The 26,461-nt window shown below is 41.4% G+C and overlaps 1 protein-coding gene across 1 annotated transcript in view; it reads left to right on the top strand.

Moving 5' to 3' along the window:
- The window catches only part of LOC123746926 (protogenin), a 170,684-nt gene extending 157,252 nt beyond the window's left edge, over positions 1 to 13,432 (top strand). Inside the window, exon 6 of the mRNA XM_069319462.1 lies at positions 7,288 to 13,432. Within this exon, the coding sequence (XP_069175563.1) occupies positions 7,288 to 7,457 (170 nt within the window). The 3' untranslated portion in view covers positions 7,458 to 13,432. The remainder of the gene's footprint in view (positions 1 to 7,287) is intronic.
- Positions 13,433 to 26,461: the final 13,029 nt, after the last annotated feature.

Genomic DNA, 26,461 nt, shown 5'->3' with positions numbered 1-26,461 from the left:
GGGATCAGGCGGCTGGTTTGTGTGTGATAGTGGAGACATTATTTTTCTTACGGAATGTCTGTTTTATGTAAGGAAAGATCCGTTTAACTTTTCTCTCACCCAATCCAGTTGTGTCAGCGGTGTTCAATGACGGTGATTAGTTAGACATCAGACAGGGTCATGTTAGCTGTGGGAACATCTCACCATGAAATGGTGTGTGACAATGGTTTTTTCTGTAAACCATGTGTGGATGTCTCTCTCTCCCTCCCTCCTTTACCCTCACATCTAGCTTGCTTCTAGAGCGAAGCGGACATTATACGAAGCGTATAATGTCCACATTGACCTGAGGTTTGCACCAGGGTGTAGTAGCAACAGGAATGTGTTGCTCATCCTCCCTCACCTTCGCCTGTGTGGGTGAGTGGGAGGTCCTCCCATGCGTAGTTGTGGACGTTCCGCGCTTGAGTGACCAGTATTGGCATTAGCTGCTGGGGTCATATGTCCCTCTCCCACTCCCCGCACCCCATCATTTTTTCAAATGCTATTTGGTCATCAGACAGACAGTTTGAAGTTTTCCATGTTACATTACGTTACGTTACATAATATTGATATAACGTGATACAAGAACTAAACAAGCATGCGCTAATATTTTATTTGTGTTTGGAATGTAATGGCTAAACATAGTTCACATTTCAATATTGTTATTTGGACATTAGACAGAAAGTTGATTTCCGCATTACGTTACTAAGTGTAAGGATATATTGACCATTAACCCAGTCATGCAATAGACAGACAACAAGAGGTACACCGCTCGAATGCTTGCTCCCACAGTTATGTGCTATATTTGAACAGCAGAAAGAGGTTTTTCACGTTACGTTACGTTACATTGTGTTACACGGAGCTAAAACTGTCACACACAGTAATATTTATATGGTAAGAGAGATGAACTGGAGATATTGTGTTTGGCTAAACATGGTTCACATTTCAATAATGATATTCAGACATTGGACAGAAAGTTGATTTCCACGTTACGTTACTAAGTGCCTCGCTAACTCCTTCAGTATAAGAGTGTTAAACATTCTGTGACATTGTCTTGCTATGATATTAAAAATCTACTGTTGCGCGCAGTGCCATACAGTCCTAATGGTATAAGGCCAACCTGGCGAAACTGTAGATCCTATGTCCCAGCAATTGAAGCCGGGTATTTCACTAACGGCTCAGCCCGAGAGAGATAGAGAGAGAGAGAGAAAAAGAATGAATGAATGTCGCGTTTGAGGTATCGCAGAGGGTTGTGGAGGGGAGGGAGGGGAGTTGGGCTAGGTGGTGGTGCTGGTGGAGTGAGGCTATGATCATCCCACCTCAAACCTCTACCACAGATGTGTGTAATGGTGAAGCTCCTAGGGTTAGATCTAAAATTGCATATATTCATTCATTCAGTAGTGTGAAAACACCACCTTCTGGCTATGGTGTGTGGTATCACTACGCTACACTTATGTCAAACTCTCTCAAGAGGTTATCCGACACCTCCAAAGCATTCCTCCAGACCCGCGGACTGAGGTAATGTGAAGTGTGTGAAATTGTCGAGTGATTGATGCAGTCTGTCACCTGCACGGAGGGGGGTGCGGGGAGTGGGGGAGGGACATATGACCCAGTAGCTTATGCCAATACTGGTCACTCAAACGCGGAACGTCCAAGACTACACTTGGGGGACCTCCCACTCACCCACACAGGCGAAGGTGGTGGGGGGGATGAGCAACCCACTCCTGTTGCTACTACACCCTGGTGCAAACTTTAGGTCAATGTGGACATTATACGCTTCGCTCTAGAAGCAAGCTAGATGCGAGGGTAAAGGGGGGAGGGAGAGAGAGAGATCCACACACGGTTTACAGAAAAAACCATTGTCACACACCATTTGATGGCGAGATGTCCCCACCGCTAACACGACCCTGTCTGACGTCTATCTAACCACCATCATTGAACACCGCCGACACAACTGGATTGGGTGAGAGAAAAGTTAAACGGATCTTTCCTTACATAAAACAGACATTCTGTAAGAAAAATAATGTCTCAACTATCACCAACAAACCAGCCGCCTGATCCCCTCTCCCCTCCTTCTCACCCCCATGCCCATCTTAAGAGCCTGGTCTCCTACCCTCTCGGCTAGGGGGGACCCCCCTCCCTCCTCAACATATCCTTCCCAGGTAAGGGGACCCCTCCCTCATCTACATAACCTACATACTCGCATCTATCCCTCTATATATCTACACACAGGATTAACTCTATGGCACATACTCATACAGATTCATCTACTACTATTCCTCTCCCCTTTAACATTCCTCTTCCTTTACTCTCCCTACATGACCACATACTACCACATAACCCCCCCCCCCCCCCCCCCGCAGACCCTCCAACACGACCCTCTCTCAAGTGACGCGCCGCCGGACGCCACGCGCCCCACACCCAGGGAAACCCCCACAACACCCTGCGTCTACGTACCTGTGCACCACCTAAGCAGGGGAGCATAATGAGCTCACCTGCTCAGGTTCTGCGCATGGTCATAGGCGTACTTTACACTACTGTGGTTGGGTGGTGTGGTAGTGTGTATGGTGGTGTGGTAGTTTGTCTGATGGTGTGGTAGAGTGTATTGTGGTGTTGTATGATGTATGGTGGTGTGGTAGTTTGTATGGTGGTGTGGTAGAGTGAGTGGTGGTCTGGTAGTGTATATGGTGGTGAGGTAATGTATGGTTAAGTCGTTGTGTATGAATGTGTGGTACATGTCGGAAGTGTCCGACACCCATATTACTAACAGCTGATGCGACAAGGTAATATCGTTGTGTCAGGAAACTAATTTTACTAACAATATTAATTTCTAGTGAGTGAATGTCCAGAAGCTTCCTACGAAGCACAGGAGGACGATTGCATCAATCACCACGTGTGTGCGGTGACTATTATTCTGCTTAACTTTTATTACTTCCAGTCTGGAATCTGCTTTCATATGCAAATTGCTATATAAGATTGGATTCAATCAAAATCTAGATAGAACTCAGTAACTTTCTCCTTTGTAGTAAAATTTAACCGCCGTGACTATGTGCCTCATGCGGGAAGAAAAATAATAATGCCATGAATTCTATTCACATATTATATGTCTCAATTACCTAATTATTCTCCATACAACGTTCCAAGCAGTAAAAACTGTATCGTGTGATTGAGCTCAATAAAATTATACATAAATTAACACCTTCCTCTCTTTGTTCATGAATGGATTGAATTTACACTCGTATGAGTGCCGTGACTGGTCACAGAGCAGGGAGAGGGGCCGACCATTATTAGAAGACTAGTGTGGCTCTCGTGAGGTGCTCGCTTGCGCAGTTACTTTGTGCTCGTGGAACAGGTCATCACTACTTCTGCTGCCACATCCTTCAATTACGAGAGACCTTGTCCCGGTTGTATTTAAATGCTTTTACTTTTATTTTCGAGGTCGGGAAAGTCAGTGATTAAGCCAGGTTACGAGGCATTCTTAATAACAAAACAGAGTGAGCCTCTTGCTGCTCTTTGTTAAATAACTTTCTGATTTGTCTAATAATGCCATGAGATAGTAGGTTGAAGCAATTTTTATGTTGTGACCTTTTGGTAGATCTTCTGTGACGACCTGTGAGTCCAGTCTACCTGTTTCAACACTCGACAGAGCAGTGACGCAGTAGCCACGAGGCGCACATTTGTTGCCCGGCCCACAATTGTTGTCCGCTCCTATGTTTCTGATTGTTTATGTGGAAAACTTATAGACAGATAAGCTCACATAGTACTTCACATAACATCAAATAGATTAGCTAAATAACCAATATATATATTTGTTATCAGTCCATGATATACGGATGATATATTATTATTGAATAACCCCCCAATATACGTGTCCAGGGTGATACCCAGCAGAAGATGAAATTAGCCATACAATCCACTTCATACCGTCTAAATGAATTTAGATTAAATGAATCTAAATTAACAAATTCCCTGCTAGAAAATTTTTCATATAAATTTTGGTCCTTTACGAACCGGATAGTCAAAATTAGACTATACACAAATAAACCAGTGCATCAAATTTAACACATACTGGTTTACGGACAAAAAATAATAAAATTTGGTCCTGTGAACCTGTATAGCCAGAAATTAGGCTATTCTTAAATTAAATTTAACTATAAACTAAAAAATTATAAACTATAGCAGCAAGTAGCCTGCCATTATTTTGTAGCCTAACTTGGCTAACCTCAGTTAGCAATTAAAAGTAATACTCAACTCAACTGCCAAACAATACAAAGTCTAACACTACCAATTACCTTAAGAGGTTGTGGTGAGAAGGCCAAACATAATCTGTGTATATTTCAAATATATATAAAACAAAAACCAAACAAAATATTGCACCACACTGTTTCTTGTACAACTTCATATAATTTTCTTGCCAACCCTTATATGTGAGTAAGACAACTTTAGGCTAGAGCTGAACTAAGTAATGCTCAACCTAGCCTAATTTGTTTATTTGTGCTGACCCAACAAGGGTTGGATTACTATTTAGCTAGTATTGTACTAAGGAATGTACAACCTAGCAACCATTTAATTTCAGTTCAGTTCAAGTTCAGATCCATAATAGGATAGGAATTATTAACTACATGAATTGTGTTTTTTATATTTACCAATCTTACATTATTTTATTGTATCACTACTATCCAAAGGTATCACTACTCCATCCAAAGGCGATAATGAAGGGCTAATCCGAGGAACATCCTGTTGTGATACTGAGTGCCACTCAAATCTTTAATATTTAACATATGTGTGTGCCAACCTCTACATGAGGTAGGATAAAAATAGCCTAGTTACTGAAAATTATAACCCTAGGCTATTATTACAAAATATTTGTCAAAGTTTATGAGCCAGTGCTCTAGTTATTTCCATTACGAAATCATGTGGCTAAACAAACCGAATTTAGCAGACTGTGTAACAGACGAAATGTCCAGCAACAGTATGTTGTACCTTTCATCATACGTGAGTCACAAAGGTCATGTGACTCGACAACTGAACAAGTATGATCAGTTGATTCAGTCAAATGTGACAGCCAAAGAACTTGAAAGCCACATAGGCTAAACAAAAATTACAGAGAACCAATGAGGCTGCAAATAATTATCTTCAAATCGTCATACAACAAAATGTTGAGCCAGACAAATTAGACACCTTCCATGCCGAAACGGAATAATTTGAGGAGGATGTCTTATATCGTCTGGATAAATTAATACAGTTCTTAGAACGGTTATATATAAACTGTTTATTTCAAAATGCTCTAACAGTAAGTTGAACTAAGTTGAACTAATATACCTGAACCATGAATTATACCTGATAAAGTTAATCTTTCTGCCATTAATTTACCTCAATTTCATGGCAGAGATGACGAAAACTTCGAATGTTACAGGAACACGTTCGATTCACTAGGGAAACTCTAAAAGTTCCATTAACAAAACAAATAAATTCCTTTATTTGCGAAGTACCCTTAAGGAAAAGGCAAAGGCAATTATTGATTATCTGATTCCAAGTGATGACGACTACGATACTGTCATACAGTTGTTAGAAATCAACTACAGTAATAAAGAAATTGCTATAGCTAATTTCTACTATAAACTGAGAGCAATACTTACACCAGATACGACACCTGAAGCTCTTTAAGAGTTTAGACTCCAAGTAGAGTCTCAAGTACAAGCTCTTAGTGCCAAGACAGATGTACCTAAGCCAGAGTGGGTGTTAAAAATAATGTCATAGAAAATTCCCCAAAGAAATTATAGCCTCCATCTGTTCTCATTATAGGACAGATATACTATCACTTGATAAGATTTTTGAGGGATTAAGAATAACTATTTATCGGCTGAAAGCACATGACAGAATAACATCTGACACTAACAGATCAATCTCTGATAAATCAGTGAAACCAAAAGGTACGACAAACAAGTCAAATAAACATAAACCCCCCACTCCCACTTCAAAGCGGAGAAAGGGCAGTGTAGATGCGTGCACAGAAAATCCCACCAAACCTGTAGTCACTGTGCCACTCAAGGCTATGACTCCTAAGACTACTACGGGATGGAGAGACTGTTCTATAAAGAAGAACGTTCACTTTAGCAATGTACAACTGACCATGATCGCACTGCGAGAGTAAAGCGTCTTAAGGAGCTAAATAAATGCATCAGATGCTTAAAACCTCATGACCCCAGTACTTGCGCATCCCAATTACGTACATGCAAGAGTTGCCATAATGGCCATAACATCCAGCAGAAGATGAAATTAACCATACAGTCCGCTTCATAAAATCCTCTCATTTAAATGAATCTTAATTATCATATTCCCTCCTGGGATGGTCGACCATGAGAATGATCGCCTGTGGAAATAGTCGCCCATGAGAATGGCCGCCATGGGAATTGTCGCCTGTGAGAATGGTGACCCATGAGAATGGTCGCCGTGAGAAGGATCGCCCATGAGAATGGTCGCCTGTGAGAATTGTCGCTCATGAGAATGGTCGCCCAACTACAGAGTGTTTGGAGATTGAGGTACACAGGGCTTGGGGATAAAGGTACACAGTGCCTGGGGATTTAGGTAAACAGTGCTTGGGGATGGAGGTTATCTTGAGGTTATCTTGAGATGATTTCGGGGCTTTAGTGTCCCCGCGGTCCGGTCCTCGACTAGGCCTCCACCCCCAGGAAGCAGCCCGTGACAGCTGATTAACACCCAGGTACCTATTTTACTGCTAGGTAACAGGGGCATAGGATGAAAGAAACTCTGCCCATTGTTTCTCGCCGGCGCCCGGGATCGAACCCAGGACCACAGGATCACAAGTCCCACGTGCTGTCCGCTCGGCCGACCGGCTCCCCACAAGTACACAGTGCTTGGGGATGGAGGGACACAGTATTTGGGGACGGAGTTACACAGTGCTTGGGGATGGAGGCACACAGTGCTTGGGGATGGAGGTACACAGTGCTTGGGGATGGAGGTACACAGTGCTTGGGGATGGAGGTACACAGTGCTTGGGGATGGAGGTACACAGTGCTTGGGGATGGAGGGACACAGTATTTGGGGACGGAGTTACACAGTGCTTGGGGATGGAGGCACACAGTGCTTGGGGATGGAGGTACACAGTGCTTGGGGATGGAGGTACACAGTGCTGCGGGTACACCACACCATTTAGACATGCCAGGATAATGCTGTCCAACCATCCCCTCCAATATCCCATACACTTACATAATTAAATGTTCTTATTCCTATTGTTTTCTGACCTTACAGCAAACCCGGGCCTGATACTTGGGCTGTCGTGTGCAGCGATTATACTTGGAGCCGGAGTGGTGGTCAGTGTCGTCGTCCGGATCAGGAACAGAAATAGACTGCCCATTATCAGATCTACCAGTCAACCCACTGAGGTCAATAATGCACATGTAGCTAATAGTCGGCAATGAGTATGGTCGCCCGTGAGAATGGTCACTTGTGAGAATGGTCACCTGTGAGAATGGTCGCCCGTTAGAATGGTCGACTGTGAGAATGGTCACCTGTGAGAATGGTCACCTGTGAGAATGGTCACCTGTGAGAATGGTCACCTGTGAGAATGGTCACCTGTGAGAATGGTCACTTGTGAGAATGGTCACCTGTGAGAATGGTCACTTGTGAGAATGGTCACCTGTGAGAATGGTCACCTGTGATAATGGTCACCTGTGAGAGTGGTCGACTGTGAGAATGGTCGCCCGTTAGAATGGTCGACTGTGAGAATGGTCGACTGTGAGAATGGTCGCCTGTTAGAATGGATGCCTGTGAGAATGGTCGCCCGTGGGATTGTCGAAAGTGAGAATGGTCGCGCATGAGAATGGTTGCCTGTGGTAACGGTCGACTGTGAGAATGTTCGCCTGTCAGAATGATCGCCTTTGAGAATGGTAGCCCGTAAAAATGGTCGCTAATTGGAATGGTCGACTGTGAAAATGGGCGCCCGTGAGATTGATCGCCGATGGGAATGGTCGCCAGTGAGAATGGTCACCCATGTGAATGGTCACCTGTCAATGGGCGCCCATGAGAATGGTAACCTGTGAGAATAGTCACTTATGAGATCTGTCGACCATTAATATGGTCGCCCCTGAGAATGGTCGCCTGTGAGAATAATCGCTCGTAAGAATGGTCGCCTGTGAGAATGTTCGATTAATAGAATGGTCGCCTATGAGAATAGTCGCCCGTGAAAATGGTCGCTAATGAGAATGGTCACCTGTAGAAATGGTCGCCCATAAGAACTGACGCCTGTGAAAATGGTAGCTAATGAGAATGGTGGCCGGTGAGAATAGTCGCCTGTGAGATTTGTCGCCCGAAAGAATCGTCGCCTGAGAGAATGGTCGTTCATGAGAATGGTAGCCTCTGAAAATGGTCACCCATGAGAATGATAGCTCATGAGATTTGTCGCCTGTGAGAATTGTGGACTGTGAGATTGGTCATCTGTGAGAATGGTAGACTGAGAGAATCGTCGCCCGTGAGAATGGTCGCCCATGAGAATGGTCGCCCGTGAAAATTGGCGTCCATGAGAATGATTGCCTGTGGGAATGGTAGCCCAAAGAATGGTCGCACATGAGAATGGTCGCCATAGGAATGGTCGCTTGTGATAATGTTCGCCAGTTAGAATGGTCGCCTGTAATAATGGTCGCCCTTGCGAATGATCGCCTGTAATATTGGTCGTCTGTGAGAATAGTTGCCTGTGAGAAAGGTCGACCATGAGAATGGTCCCCCAATGAGAATGGTCACCTGAGGGAGCCGGTCGGTCGAGCAGACAGCACGCTGGACTTGTGATCCTGTGGTCCTGGGTTCGATCCCAGGCGCCGGCGAGAAACATTGGGCAGAGTTTCTTTCACCCTATGCCCCTGTTACCTAGCTGTAAAATAGGTACCTGGGTGTTAGTCAGCTGTCACGGGCTGCTTCCTGGGGGTGGAGGTCTGGTCGAGGACCGGGCCGCAGGGACACTAAAAAGCCCCGAAATCATCTCAAGATAACCTATGAGAAATGTCGCCTGTGAGAATGGTCACCTATGAGAATGGTCGCCCGTGAGAAAGATCGCCCGTGAGAATAGTCAACTGTGAAAATGGTCGACCAAGGGAATGGTCGAACATGAGAATGGTCTCCCCTGAGAATTGCCGAACGTGAGAACGGTCGCCGGAGAGAACGGTAGCCAATGAGAATGAATGCCCATGACAATGGATCCCCATGAGATTCGTCACCCAGGAGAATTCCCGGCCATGAAGATGGTCGCCCATAACAATAATCGCCCATGAGAATGGTCGCCTGTGAGAATTGTCGCCAATAAGAATAGCTGCCCATGAAAATGTTCAATGGGAATAGTTGCCCATGAGAATGGACCCCCCCCCCCGATGAGAATAGACCCTAATGAGAATGGTCACCTGTGAGAATGGGCGCCTATGAGAACGGTAACTTGGAACGCTCATGAGAACTGTGAGTATGGTCGCCTATTAGATTGGTTGCCTATAAGTATGATCGCCTGTGAAAATAGTCGCCCGTGAGTATGGTCGCCTTTGAGAATAATCGTTCTTAAGAATGGTCGCCTGTGAGAATGGTCGATTGATAGAATAGTCGCCCGTGAAAATGGTCGCCAAAACGAATGATCACCTGTAAAAATGATTGCCCATAAGTATGGTCGCCTTTGAAAAGGTCGCCCATAAGAATGATAGCTTCTGAAAATGGTAGCTAATGAGAATAGTCGCTTGTGAGATTTGTCGTTCCTGAGAATAGTCGCCTGTATAAATTTTCGCGCGAAAGAATGGTCTCCTGTGAAAATGATCGCCTGTAAGAATTGAATTGTCACTCTATAAAACACTTATAAAACAGACATTATTGCTGGCTACAGAGTAAGCAAAAAGAATTCATCAGGACAAAACCAGCGGAAAATTCACCTGAAACTGGCTTCCCAGTCCATGAGATCGCATCTTGTCCTTACAGCGGCATTCCGACGACAGGGAATCTACATCAACGAGTGCTTGACTAGAAAAAGACAGCAACTCCTCTACCGCCTGCGTCAATCCGTCATCAAACCCCAGATGCGATTCATCAGTGCTTCGTTAGAGATGGCATGATTAAAGTGAGAAAGACTTCAGGAGGTAAAATGTTTACAATTGCTAATGAGGATAACCTCAACACTTTCCTCTCCCAATATGGTTTGTCTCACCTTATTATCACTCTCAATGAGTCAACATAATTAAAACCCGTGTCACCTAGTGCGGGCTCTAGGTGACACGAGTGACAAATAAAAATTCATTTTTAATATACTTTTTACTAGTCATTTAATGGACTTAATTAATTGAGTGCATTCATATTTCTTTAGTTCTTATTAATTATACGATCATAACTAAACTCTTTATAGTTAATAATCATTAGCTTAAATTTGCCTATGTTTATTATTCAACTTTTTTCTTTGATGTCATTTATTACCTAGCTTGCCTAGCCTCGCCATACTCCCTTACTCCATTGTACCCCTGGCTTTGCCTGTGTCTCAAAATGTAAATTATTACTTACAGTGCACCTGAGAGTACTTGTAAGCCTTCTACCTCATTTTTCTTTTTTTGTTCATTTTGTGTTTCTTTTGTATAGTCTTGTTTATATATTCCCCCCCCCCTTTTATATCAAAATTTTATTTTATAATTACCATTCTTGCCTTGTTTTCTTACAACCAGCCTTTTTATGCAGACGAGTATAGACCCAGAACTAAACCTCTTATCCACTATCTATGACAATCATCACTTTAATGGTCAAAACTGCAGATATTTTACAGCACATGATGTCAACAATGTATTAATACATAATCACAATATCTCTGTAATTAACTTGAATGTAAGATCTCTAAGCAAACACTTCGATGATGTTAGTGCCTTGATTGAAACTATTGACAACAAATTCTCTTTAATTATACTTACTGAAACGTGGTTAAAAGAGGATACTACTCAACTCTTTAACATGCCTAACTACTCAGCAATTCACAACTGTCGTCAAATTCTGCGAGGTGGTGGTACTGCTCTTTACTACCACCAAGAACTAACATGCTTAAAAGTAATTAGAATTAGAGACTGCTGTGGGGAGTATATCTTCGCCAGTTTCAGAGTCAAAGGTGCTGAGTCTGTCCTGTCTGTGGGTGCAGTCTAAAGAATTCCAAACACTGATGTGTCCGAATTCAACTCAAACCTTAGAAATCTAATACTAGGTAACAGACTGAACAAAAACCATCTAATAATTGCAGGGGACTTTAATATTGACCTTTGCGAGCCTGAAAACCCTACTGCTGCCAGCTTCCTCAACTGTATGAATTCCTGCTTCCTCATACCCTAAATCACTAGACCTACTGGAATCACTGATAGTACTGCCACGACTCTAGATCACATCTGGACCAACATAACCTCTCCGCTTACTTCAGGTATAATCATCGATAGCACTACAGACCATTACCCCACATTTCTCTTAACTAACATTAACAAACCACCTCTAGAGACAAGGGAGATAAGCTTTAGGTTGCACAATGAAACTGCTATAGGCAATTTTATAGCTGCTGCTGCTAATGTCAACTGGGAGTCCGAGTTAGGTAACATAGGGGACATCAACCTAGCAGTGCAATCTTTTCTTCAAAAAACTCTCAGCCTTTATAACACCCACTGTCCTATGCTAACGAAACAAGTCAGAACCAAAAGGCTAAACAATCCTTTGCTTACAAAGGGCCTAAATCCATTAATAAAAAACATGACCTTGAGAAGAAGTATAGGTTAAGAACCGTATCCAAAGAATTTTCAAAAAATTACTCATTATTGCTATGTAAAATAATTAGAAGAGCCAAAACTAAATACTACGAAGATAAATTTACCCAAACAAAGGGCAACATTAAAAAACATGGAGCACAATTTCACAAATATTGGGATCAAAGAAGATCTTAAATAACAAACCAATAATCCTGTCCAATAACGATGGTCAGCTTTCAGCCTCTGATACTGCTATTGAGTTCAATAGGTTCTTCTCTTCCATTGGGTCATCCCTTGCAATTGATATTCCATCTTCCAGTACTGATGTTCAGGACTATCTTACAGGTAACTATCCACAGGCTCTGTACCTAAAGCCTACAAATTCCACTGATGTTAATGAAATAATCCTTTCCCTTAAAACCAAGTCTAGTGCCCTTGAGGAGATACCAACTTTAATTTACAAAAAAGCCTCCAGATCTTTAGCCCCTGCTATTGCATTGCTCTTCAACAAGTCACTTGAACTCCAAACCTTTCCAGATATTCTAAAAAAAACGAGAGTATCCCCTGTCCACAAATGTTGTGATCTCACAGATGTTAACAACTACAGACCTATATCAATCCTGCTTAACTTATCAAAAATATTTGAAAAACTAATCTACAAGCAGCTTTACTTTTATCTAGCCAAACACAATATACTTAGCTCTTGTCAATATGGCTTCAGACCCCCCAAAAAAACACTAACGATGCACTTATTAGTATGATTAACTTGATTCATGCAGCTCTTGATAAAAATGAGTTCCCTGTTGGGTTATTTGTGGATCTGCGTAAGGCTTTTGACACTGTTAACCACCAAAACCTTCTTCCTAAATTACATCATTATGGAGTCAGAGGTCACTCCCTGCAATACCTCAAATCTTACCTTACTGACAGTATGTTTCCTTACACCTTACTCCAGTATGTTTCTGTGAATAATTCAATTTCTCCCACCCTACCCATCAACATTGGTGTTCCTCAGGGCAGCATACTTGCCCTCTTCTCTTTCTCATCTACATTAATGACCTTCCAAATGCCTCCCAACACCTCAAACCAATTCTATTTGCTGACGACACAACCTTCATTTACTCCAGTCCTGTCCCCCTTGCTCTAAATGTCACAGTGAATACTGAGCTAAATAAAGTTCATCTTTGGCTAACTTCCAACAAACTCACCCTTAACATTGACAAAACTTTCTATATTCTGTTTGACAATAAATCCTCTAATCAAATAAATCTCAGGATAAACAATACCCAAATTTGTAACAAAATAGATGGTAAATTCCTTGGCGTTCTCATAGACCACAAGCTGAATTTCCAGGGACACATTCTAAATATATAAAAAAAAGTTTCAAAAACTGTTGGCATTCTTTCTAAGATCAGATATTATGTACCTCGCCCGGCCCTGGTGACGCTTTATTACTCTCTCATCTATCCATATCTCAACTATGGTATTTGTGCTTGGGGCTCTACTACCCAAAATCATTTACATCCTCTAATTACTCAACACAAAGCTGCTATTAGGACAATATCAAACTCTGGCCCCAGACATCACTCGGTACCCCTACTCAAATCTCTGAATATGTTAGATATTAAGTCACTGCACATCCTCTCATGTGTATTATATATATACAAAACGCTGAACTGTAATGCCAATCCTGACCTCAAAAGCTTCATTGAAGGTTGTAACAGAACCCATGAGCACCACACCAGAAACAAATACCGTTTTGATATTCCAAGAGTACGACTTAATCAAACTAGAAATGCTCTATAAATCAAGGGACCCAGAATGTGGAATGACCTTCCAAATCATGTTAAAGACTGTACCTATCTCAACCAGTTTAAGATAAAAACTAAACACTACCTAATAAATTCCCTGTAACTTACCTTACCCCTCTATTGTCAATCCATGTCTGTTATTTTTTAAACAACGCTGTTTGTCGACTTAATTGTATTTGTGCTGTTTTTTCTGCCATGTTCCCCCTTTTTTATTTTTATTTGTTCTCAACACATTTTATACTTTAATCTCAATTAGTATTAAGTTTTAGTCTTCAATGTTTTTCCTGCCCGAAACGCTTTGCGTAATAGTGGCTTTAGGCATTGTATGTACTAGCTCTATCTATAAATCTATCAATTTCTGTATAACCTCTTGTATGTATGTACTTTACCTGAATAAACATTTGAATTTGAATTTTTTTATTTGAATTTTCGCCTATGAAAATGTTCAATTGATAGAATGGTCGCCAGTTAAATGGTCGCCAATAAATATGGTCGCTTGTGAAAATGTTCGCCCATAAGAATGGTCGATTGATAGAGTGGTCGCTTAAGAGAATGATCGCCTGTGACAATGGTCGCCCATAAGAATGGTCGCCTGAGGGAATGGTCGCCTGGGAGAATGATCACCCATGAGAATGATCGTCAGGGAGAATGGTTGCCTGTGAAAATGGTCGTCCGTAAGAATAGTAGCTCATGAAATTATTAGCCTGTGAGAATAGTCGCCCGTGAGAATGGTCGACAGAGAGAATGGTCGCTTGAGAATGGTCGACGTTGAGAATGGTAGCCCGTGAAAATTGAAGATCATGGGAATTATCGCCAATGTGAATGGTCGCCTGTGAGAATTGTCGGCCGTGAGAACGGTAGCCCATGAGAATGGTCGCCCGTGAAAATGGTCGTCCATGAGAATGGTCGCCTGTAGGAATGGTAGCCCAAAAGAATGGTCGCCTGTAGGAATGGTAGCCCAAAAGAATGGTCGCCCATAAGAATTGTCACATGTAAGAATGTTCGCCCGTGAGAATGGTCGCCTGTAATAACTGTTGCCCTTGTGAATACTTCCCAATGAGTATGGTCGCCCGAGAAAATGGTCATCCGTGAGAATAGTCGACTGTGAGAATGGTCGACCAAGGGAATGGACGCCCGTGAGATTGGGCCCCCAAGTGAATGGTCACCCGTGAGGAGGGTCGCCCATGAGAATGGTCCCCCATGAGAATGGTCGCCCGTGAGAATGGTTACCCCTGAGAATGGTCGCTCGTGAGAATGGTCCCCCATGGGGAATGGTCGCCCGTGAGAATGGCCGGCCATGGGGAATGGTCGCCCGTAAGAATGGTCGCCCGTGAGAATGGTCGCCCATGAGAATGGACCCCCGATGAGAGTCGTCATCCACGAGAATGGTCACTCATGAGAATAGTCACCCATGAGAATGGTCGCCCAAGAGCCATTGAATAGATTTTCAATGGCATCTATTCTCACAGGCGACCATTCTCTGAGGCGACCATTCTCACAGGCGACAATTCTCACAGAGGACCATTCTCACAGGCGTCCAATCTCACAGGCGACCATTCTCACAGGCGACCATTCTCATGGGCGACCATTGTCACGGACGCCTTTATCATGGGAGACCATTCTCACAGGCGACCATTCTCATTTACGACCATTCTCATGTGCGACAATTCTCACAGGCGACCATTCCTCACAAGCGACCATTCTCACAAGCGATCATTCTCACAGGCAAGCATTCTCATTTACGACCATTCTCATGTGCGACCATTCTCATTGGCGATCGTTCTTACGAGTAGGGTAAATTGAGACTAGAACCGTGTGCAACACCTGAGCACGTTAAGGTTAAAGGCACATAATCTCAATATGCGCCTTTAACCACATATCTCAAGGGGCCACACGTGAGCCAGGTGTGGCCCCCTGCCCAGGTATCGCACCTGTCTGTAGACTCAAGAGGTGTGGGGGTGCCCTCGCACCAACCCGTTCTCACACAAGACAGCACATATATGACTTAATGCTTAAAGTCAATATGTTGAATATGACTTAGTAAATATGTGATATATTCCCAGTTACTTTTTTTCCAAAACCCAAACTCTTCCTCACGTACCAATTTACGTTTCACAGTACCCGTCCGTCAACCTAGATAGCAGAATAGTCGTGATTGGTTCAATTATAAGGAAAATTGTAGTTTTCAGATCCCACATGGGTTGTAAAATTTACCTACTATTGTCCATGCTCTTAGAATATTACAGATCAGCTACTTCCTATTGAAGGCTCGTAGTTTTGTTTTGAGAAATATTAGTTGTTCTTAGTAAATTATAATAAGCACTAAAAATTATTACATAGAATAACAGTCCTTCGTCAATCAATATTATATACCATAGTTTGTGCTTTACAAATCTTTAAAGGATGTTTTGTAGGAACGCTAACAGAAAACGATGTTACGTTGGAATGTCTATGGGGTAAACTACTGCAAACAGGATATTATTGTGTCTACTATACCAACTATAGCTAGGATGGGTATATTGTCCACTACCACCTGTTAGGTGGGTAAGGGGTCCAATACCACCCACAGGATGGGTATGAGGGTCACATCCACCCACAGGATGGGTATGAGGGTCACATCCACCCACAGGATGAGTATGGGGACCTCATCCACCCACAGGAAGGGAATGGAGTCCAATACCACCCACAGGATGAGTATGGCGCCCACTACAACCCACAGGATGGGTATGGGGCTCCAACCACCCATAGAATGAGTATGGGGCTCCAACCACCCATAGAATGGGTATGGGGTCCAATAACACCCACTGGATGTGCATGGCGTCCATTGTCGCGCGTCGAGCTCGAAAACCGCAGCATTCATCTCAGAACCATGCCTATTTCACGCAGATTTCTTAATAAACGTAAGAATTTTATATGTCACAAGAAAGATAGAAATATAAGCTTCATTCTAAATACCTTACCATGGGTATATTTAAATTTAAAGCGAAGATACGTGTATTTTTATAATAGCCGAGCTCCGACCCCGGACAGATCGATCGACCGAGCAACTCTTTATTTATTTATTTATTTATTTATGCATAGACAAGAATGTTACATTGGGAATGTGAAGATACATAATATGGTAATTACAGTCTTGTAAAAGCCACTAGTACGCGCAGCGTTTCGGGCAGGTCCTTAATCTAAGAAAATTTTAAGAAGGTAAATGCTTGCAAAAATTTATAGACAAAAAAAATGATAACAGTTACGTGGAATGAAAAAATATAAGATGAGAGAAAATTGTAGGTACAGTATATTAAAGCACATAGGTAGCTAAGATTGATTGCAATGACAGCTTGAATGGTAGTTGACAAAAATTGGTAGGCACAATACAGCAGAAACAATATAAGATTGATTGCAATGACAGCTTGAATGGTAGTTGACAAAAATTGGTAGTCACAATCCAGCATATGGCTAGCACATAAAAGAAGACAGCAATGAACACAATGATAAGGTTGTTTGATACTACATAAAAATTAGGAGATTGGGTAACACTAGGTACAGAGCAAATTTAAAGCTCAGTGTAGGAAACTAAGAAGATGAAATTAGGTACTTTTTGGTTTTGCTTTTAAATAAGGCAAAAGTTTTACAGTTTTTCAATTCACTAGGGAGTGAGATCCATAGACTAGGTCCCTTAATTTGCATAGAGTGTTTACACAGATTAAGTTTGACCCTGGGGATATCAAAGAGATATTTATTTCTGGTGTGGTGATAATGGGTCCTATTACATCTGTCCAGGGAGAGTTTCAGAGCATGGTCTGCATTTAAGAACAGGATTTTGTAAGTGTAGTTGACACAAGAGAATGTGTGGAGGGAGTTAATATTTAGTAAGTTTAGGGATTTAAACAAGGGAGCTGAGTGTTGTCTGAAAGCAGAGTTAATTATTATTCTGATAGCAGATTTTTGCTGTGTGATGATGGCTTAAGGTGGTTTGCAGTGGTAGACCCCCATGCACAGATACCATAATTAAGATAGGGGTAGATTAGTGCATAATATAGTGAGAGGAGAGCAGAGTTAGGAACATAATATCTGATTTTGGAGAGTATACCAACTGTCTTAGAGACTTTCTTAGTTATGTGTTGAATGTGGGTGCTGTAGTTGAGTCTCTTGTCTAGGAATAGGCCAAGAAACTTGCCATCATTTTTATTACTGATGTTAATGTTGTCTATCTGTAGCTGAAATGCATTTGATGATTTGCTTTCTCTCAGAACAATGTTTGTTTCACGTGAATTCGTTAATAAACATATATGTTTTATATGTCTCAAGAAAGGCAGACATATAAGCTTCACTTTAAAACACTTTACCATAGACATATTTAAAGTTCTAATGAAGATACATGTATTTTAAAAATTACGGAGCTCCCACCCCGTACAGACTGAACGACAGAGCAACTCTCTCTCAGATCAATGTTTATTTCACGTAAATTCGTTAATAAACACAAATGTTTTATATGTCTTAAGCAAGATAGAAATAAGAGCTCCATTTTAAATACATTACAATAGACATATTTATAGCTCAAGTGAAGATACAATGTTTTTATAGTAGCGCTCAGTAGCTTGTCGGGCATGGAGTGCAGACGCCTACGCACTTGCCGATATATTGTATAATTAACAAAGATACGCTAATAAAGCCTAAAATCTTATATGCCTCCAGAAAGACCGAGATATGAACATTATTATGATTGCACCAAATGAAATATATCATGTTCGAGAACAAAGATATATCAATTTTAAATTAAGTTTCGACTCTTGCTCGGGCGAGAGAGATGGGGCGACTCTCGCCCCATCTATTGGGGATTCTGTCCACTAAAGACCCAAAGCTACTCAAACCCTCCTAGCATTATTTAGGTAATGAAGTAATATGGTATATATACTCACTATAATGTGGGTGTTGAATGCAGAACATGAGAAAACATATATTTACTCCAAACTAATATAATTTCATTATGAAATAAGTAAATAAGTAGCATCAAAGGAAGTCGACGGTCCAAGCGTCAATGTTGTGGAGCGACTTATCCAAGATATATCGTTGTTTGGAAGTGTTTGTTGGCATATCCAGTTGTCGCACTTCTCTGCACAAATTATCACAAATTTAAATTATAATGTTAACAAGTAGAATACATATTTTTAATAAAATCTAACATAACTAGCCAGAAAACATTTAACATTTATTAAAAATATATGTTTGGAAGTTAAATCGACTTCATAGGACAATAGTTTTGTTATATTACAAAAAAAAAAATATATACTCGTTATTCGTTGACATGCGTTCGTTACCTAAACTACCATGTACTGTACTTATGTAAAATCTCCCATGTCTCTTCGCTCATCTCACCAAACCCTACAGACTCTGTGATATATTGTTTAATTAATTGAGATTCACAAATAAAGCTTATAATTGTATATGTTATCAAAAAGGCAGAGCTTAGTTTATTCATTTATTATGCACCCCATACCCATCCTATGGGCGATAGTGGAGTGTTACAGAGGCACATAATGGGCTCAGGGACTGAGCCCCACAATTCATATAGCCAAGCAAGTTATAATCTTGATAAGCTAGTTACAAAAGTCAATGCACATTGTCACATCAACAATGGGCTCGAGACCGACCACAAGTACAGTTTATAATTTAAGCAACTGACATATATGGAGGGCTAGTGTCACAATTGATATGTTTATCCTACACATAACCTCCTCTCCCCCTTCAAATGGGCAGCGGTGGATAGGTTACAATCAAGTCGTTTTTTGCGTTTTATTCAGAGATTAGATCTTATTGGGTGAGGAAAGATATTCATATTTTAAAGAAGGCTTCTTGGCTGATGCTCTCCATTGATGGAAAATATACAACCTTTTGAAAATCAATGTTACTTTGATCTAGATATTGTAATTAACGAAAGTATTTATGTCATCAGAAAGGTAGAAATATAGGCTACATTTAAAATCCTTTGTCATAAATATAACTGAAGTGAAAACGAAGATATATGCGTTTTGATAGTTACTTGATGGCTAGCTCTGAGAGTGTGAAGCCCTGCACACCAGCCAATAAATTGTATAATTAGTTTCCATATATTTTAATTAATCTTAAAAATCTATATGTCAGAAGAAAGGAAGATGTAGCCGTTAATGTGACAACATTTAAAAATATATATCTCTTAAGTTAAATAAATAATACCACCTTATCGCCTGTGTCCGGACACATGAAAACTACCTAGGTATCAGTATCCAGCCAGGCGGGGATCACAGGCTGCACAATACTGATAAATTATGTAATGCACTACTTGTGGTCGATCTCGAACCCATTTATGATGTGACGACTTATAGTGAATTTTGTAACTAGCTCATCAAGATTGTAACTTGCTTAGCTAAATGAATTGTGGGGTTCGGTCCATTCATTTTCTTTCTTTATTATGCACCCCATAATACCCATCCGTGGGCGGTGGTGTAAAGGTTTACAGAGGCACATAATCGGTTCAGGAACTGAACCCTCTAGTTCGTTTAGCTAAGCAAATAACAATCTTTTGACGCTAGTTACAAAATTATTAATGTACACATACATGTACATATACATACGTATACATATATACATACACATACATATTTAATCAACCAAACAAATACACACATCAGTAATCTTTTGTCACAAGTATTCAACAAAAGGCTCACAACAGTCACTATAAAAGGCACTTTACGTCTATGAGGAGTCGCAGTTACTAGTCTTGCTCCACACCCACCCAACTGGGCGGCAGCTTTACAGTCATTTGCTGCATACTTACCCAACTGGGCGGCAGCTTTACAGTCATGTGCTCCACACCCACCCAACTGGGCGGCAGCTTTACAGTCATGTGCTGCACACCCACCCAACTGGGCGGCAGCTTTACAGTCATTTGCTGCATACTTACCCAACTAGGCGGCAGCTTTACAGTCATGTGCTCCACACCCACCCAACTGGGCGGCAGCTTTACAGTCATGTGCATGCATTACCTACAGTAAGCAAATTTGGATACTTCGCTAAGATTTCGGGCAGCACATCATTATGAATGAAGTACTTATACACATTTCATGGACACTATTGATGTTGTTATCTTTAAATTCCGCGATTTTTTCGCATTCCATTATATAATGACGCAAAGTATGCGAATAGTTCTGCTGACAGAGTATACATTTAGTCAAATCTACATCATCAGATGTTACAAATTCCCAGAGGTACTTGTAGCCGAGCCTAAACCTAGCAGTGGTAACATCTAGAAGTCTGCTAGCATTATTGGATGACCCATAGACGTGCGATTCATCAAAGTTTATACAATATTGTGAAATTGAGAGTCAGTGTTGTAACATAAATTGGTAAATCATAAATATTGTAAGTTAAGAATCTGATGCATGTGTGTGTGTTGGGGGGGGGGTATACCCTTGGTAAGCGAGAGTGAAAAGTAACCTTACACGTTCTGCGGTCAATGTGGGGGGCGAGGGAGGGTGGGAGAGTCAAATCCACCCTCCAACATCTGGGCATAGTACCACCAGCCTCCACAACACTCCATCAGCCTCCAGCTGATGCTTGTGATGCCTCATCTAACCTCACCTATGTCACACATTAACCTACAGTTCCTGTGATAATTAAACTCATCACAGTGGCGTCTCACCAATATAAACTGTATTGATTTTGTCCCGAAATAGCTATATGCTGACTGGACTGTATGTATGTATGTATGTATGTATGTATGTATGTATGTATGTATGTATGTATGTATGTATGTATGTATGTATGTATTATGTATGTATGTATGTACGCATGTATGTACGCATGTATGTATGTATGTATGTATGTATGTATGTATGTATGTATGTATGTATGTATGTATGTATGTATGTATGTATGTATGTATGTATGTATGTGTGTATGTATTCCCAATCACGTTAAAGACTCCTCCTCTATCATCCAATTAAAAAGAAAAACAACTATGTACTAAATAATCAACTCCTTGTAACTTTAATTATGCTGACCTTCCTATCTGCATTCAGACTGTGCCTACCATCATTATAGGTGATTATAACGCTAGGCATAGGAATATTGGTAATTCGCAGTTCAATAATCGTAACGGCAACCAACTGTTGTCACTATTAGGTAGTCACGATGATGCACAGATTGTGGGTGACCTTGAACCGACGAATATCTACGGGGGTATTCTTGATCTATGTCTCGGTTTCAACGTCTCCCACACCGTGTGCGCCTCGTCAATAGTGCCAGATATGGCGTCTGATCATCTGGCCATATTAGCCACTATAAGCATTGGAAGCTCTATCCTCTCTGGTGGAGTGTTCAAGCGGAAGAGGCTGGCTGTGCCCATCGATCAACGAGACAATTTTGTTGCCCATGTGTCAGATTGGTGCAGTTCATCTGAGCCTTCATCAGTTGAAGATTTTAACAATGAGCTCACAGATACTATCGACCAGTTTATAGAAACACTTGATCCATCGTCCAGGCCACGTAACCCAAATTACACTGGTCATAGCACTTATGCTTATTATAATGATTCTAAATTGCATGCACTAAAACGCACTGCCAGAATAATTGGACCAGCTTATAGAAGGACCCGCACTGCTGAAATGCTTCGGCTCTTTCAAGCGGCTCTGGCTAAGGCCAGGGAACGTATGGTGGAGCTGAGGCAGACAGACTGGGAAACTTTTGTCAGTGGTCTCAATTCTCACACGCCACTAAGTCGAGCATGGAAGGATATCAACAAGATCAAAGGGAAAAATGCTGCAGAGATCTCGTACCCTAATCCTCTGCACAGAGCAAATGAGCTTGTTGATGCTTGGGCCACGACTTCCAGCTTTGACAGTCTTCCTCTACCCTCACAGAATGAATTAAATAATAGATATACTGATAGGGCAAGGCTCCTTGACTTTATGCGTCATCAAGAGGATGACTGTGACATGTTTTTTACTGAATACGAACTAGATTCTGCTCTACATAAAGGCAAAGCTACATCACCCGGGGAGGATGGAGTTACTTAGCATACTGCATATGCTTCTGTTAGTTCCAGGGAATCCCTTGCTTCAATTGTATAATATGAGCTATGTAACTGGGGAGCTTCCTAAGTCATGGACCAACAGTGTTATTATTCCCATTCCTAAACCTCACCAGCCGAGTGCTTTTCGCCCAATCTCCCTCACTAGTTGTCTCTATAAGTGTCTTGAGAGGATGTTCTCAACCGTCTCCTTTACAAAATTAATAATATGTTGTCTCCCCAGATATATGGCTTTACGCATGGAAAAAGTGTACATCACTGTATTACCACATTCCTCACCCTGCATACTGATAGGTCATATACCACTTTCCTAGATCTTAAGTCAGCCTTTGACATTGCTAACCCACACGTCATTCTGAGAGAACTTGCTAAAATGAATGTAGGAGGATGGCTTCTACGGTGGATAAGAGGCTATCTATCCAACAGGAAGTCATCTGTACTGTTCCAAGGGCATAGGCGTGTAACGAGAGATTTTGAACTTGGCACTCCACAGGGAGGTGTCCTCAGTCGTACTCTGTTCAATGTGTTAATCAATGCACTTTTAAACTTAGTAACTAGAAGGTCCAGCGAACACATCATTAGCTATGTGGATGATATACTGATCCACACCAATGGGTATACCAACACCCAAAATGTTCTGAACTCTGTATTGTACACATGTCAGGAACTATGATTAGTCATCTCAGTAGAGAAAACAAAGATCTTGAACCGACACCCACCCAGACGAGGTGGGGCCGTTCGCAAAATGCAGTTGGATGATGGCTCTCTGCTCGACTATGTTACCAGATACAAATACCTTGGTCTTGAGGTTCTACTGTACCGCAATGTTTTAGCCAGACTGGGTCGCCAATGTAGAGAGAGGCTCCGTGCTCTCAAGCTGTGGCAGGCTGTGGCAGGCAAACACAACTGTACCGTACAGTGTTATATATTTATTTCAGTTTGAACAATTTTTAACATTAAAGGATAAATCCTTTAATTGGTTGAAATTGGTTTTAACATTCGAAATCTAATTTGTTGATGTTAAATAATATGAGGTTCAAATTTATTAAGATACATACTTTAAAAACTATTTCTATTTGATACCAACAGTATCACGTTAAGAGAAGCATCTCGCCTTGCTAACCCAAGTATAAAATACAGTATATAAAGAAACGGTGCAACTGTACTGGTATCTGCAGTACAAATATATGTCCCTATTTAAAGAAAAAAATAAACTGCACCAATCACTGCCGCTCCTCACACCAATGCAACAATAAGGAGAGTGATAACAGTGCTTCACACTCGACAATGTTAAATTATTTAACAGATGACGAGATAATGAACATTGGAACAAATGTACAGCTCTCTGACCTTCATATAAAATCTGCATGTGACCTCATCAAACAAACTGTGCCAAGCGTAGAAGGCCTTCATGACCCAGCGTTGTAGCGGGACCTCTCCTGGCCAGTTACAATTGGTGAATTTATTCAAATTATCCAAGTTGATGGTTGTCACTGGGTCACCGTTTCCAACATTAGAGTAACGGGACAAATTAACATATACGACACCAGGCATAAATTACCATCCAAATCTACTGAAGTTATCTTGTATGCTCTTGCTAACTGCCAGGATACCTGGTTGATACCTGGTTGATGGGGTTCTGGGAGTTCTTCTACTCCCCAAGCCCGGCCCGAGGCCAGGCTTGACTTGTGAGAGTTTGGTCCACCAGGCTGTTGCTTGGAGCGGCCCGCAGGCCCACATACCCACCACAGCCCGGTTGGTCCGGCACTCCTTGGAGGAATAAATCTAGTTTCCTCTTGAAAATGTCTTGGATGATAAGCTTGGATGATAAGCTGATATGCAATGTAATGAATGTCAGCAGACACAGGGACTCAAGTATGAGTGGGGTATATGCTGCGGCGTTTGCTGCATCACTTGCAAGTGGTGTAGATCCGGTGAACCTCGTATGATGTGCAGAATATGAGACAACATCTACAAGAGAACTTCAAAGGAAAGTATCTCATCTCATTCCCTGCAGCTCAGACACTGAGAAGAAAACGAATCATCGGTCATGCTCGATGGAAGTGTACTGCATTTGCAGAAAGCCAAATGATTTGAAGCTGAGGGTATGCTGTGACCGTTGCAATATTTGGCACCATGGATCATGTGTAGGTGTTACAGAATGTAATGATGATTCGTGGATTTGTTTCTTGTGCGCTAGCAAGTTGTGATTATAATTTAAAATAATTAATACATTATTATTATTATTATTATTATTATAACTTTACCAAATGCTTTGCTGAATCAAATAATGTTATTACTTTCAATGTGTTACAATAGCATAATTAAGTGCTGCAAGTTGGGTCTTTTATATAGTCGGTATTTGTTATATTCTGTACTCTTTTTATGTTATTTAAATTTCAAATAGAAATAGTTTTTAAAGTATGTATCTTAATAAATTTGAACCTTATATTATTTAACATCAACAAATTAGATTTCGAATATTAAAACCAATTTCAACCAATTAAAGATTTATCCTTTAATGTTAAAAATTGTTCAAACTGAAATAAATATATAACACTGTACGGTACAGTTGTGTTTAATTATGTTTTGTGATTCCTTTGGAAAAGGTATTTGTGCACCAAGTACTACTAGGTCAGTATGAGATATGCTGAATGTTGTCAATATACCATCTGAATACGCCTCACTTTGCGTTAATCATTGGACGTCCTAATGATTAAGGTCCCCAAAAGGACTTAATCAGACCTCAGTGAACATTTTTACTCTCACTCTCCTCTCTCTCTCTCAGAGCATCCCCTTGTGTGTTGTATGTGGGTGCTGAAGTTCAGTCTCTTCTCTATGTATAGGTGAAGGAACTTTCCATAATTGTTATTGCTAATGTTTACTTGTAATACTGGGTATACATCCGGTGTTCTTACCCTCGACCGCGGCGAGGGTAAGCCGCGGCCGTATGGTCTGAAACCCACAAATATTTACAATGGGGGGGGGGGGGGGATAACATTTCCTCTTCAAGCACGCGCACACAAATGAACTATGTTACTTAACTGGAAGCACTCGTACAACATAATTTACACGATTTCTCAGGATAATTATACTTCTTACCAGCATATATACAGTATAGTACCTAGGAGGTTCTCTTCAATATATCTAAGATAATTAAAAGAACCCAAGCAAACTACTGTGGAAATGTGCAGGACAAACATATCAATTGTGACACTAGCTCTTCACATATGGCATTTTCTTAATTTAGAAACTGTACTTGTGGTCGATCTCGAACCCATGTTGTTGATGTGACGATGTATTATGAATTTTGTGGTTAGCTCCTCAAGATTGTAACTTGCTTAGATAAATAAATTGTGTGTTCAGTCCCTGAACCCATTATGTGATAAATTAACTAAACTAAAAACTATAGTATGGCTACGAAACCTGAACTGCATAATGTAAATAGGGATAAACCAGAAAAAGATATAGGTGAAGAATAACACCAGGTAACTGTAAAGCTGCCGCCCAGTTGGGTGGGTGTGGAGCACATGACTGTAAAGCTGCCGCCCAGTTGGGTGGGTGTGGAGCACATGACTGTAAAGCTGCCGCCCAGTTGGGTGGGTGTGGAGCACATGACTGTAAAGCTGCCGTCCAGTTGGGTGGGTGTGGAGCACATGACAGTAAAGCGGCCGCCCAGTTGGGTGGGTGTGGAGCACATGACTGTAAAGCTGCCGCCCAGTTGGGTGGGTGTGGAGCACATGACAGTAAAGCTGCCGCCCAGTTGGGTGGGTGTGGAGCACATGACTGTAAAGCTGCCGCCCAGTTGGGTGGGTGTGGAGCACATG

Source organism: Procambarus clarkii, chromosome 93, assembly GCF_040958095.1.
Source record: "Procambarus clarkii isolate CNS0578487 chromosome 93, FALCON_Pclarkii_2.0, whole genome shotgun sequence".
NCBI classification, from domain to species: domain Eukaryota; kingdom Metazoa; phylum Arthropoda; class Malacostraca; order Decapoda; family Cambaridae; genus Procambarus; species Procambarus clarkii.
The sequence above is the reverse complement of the archived record's forward strand: the minus strand, read 5'-3'. Positions and strand labels throughout refer to the sequence as shown.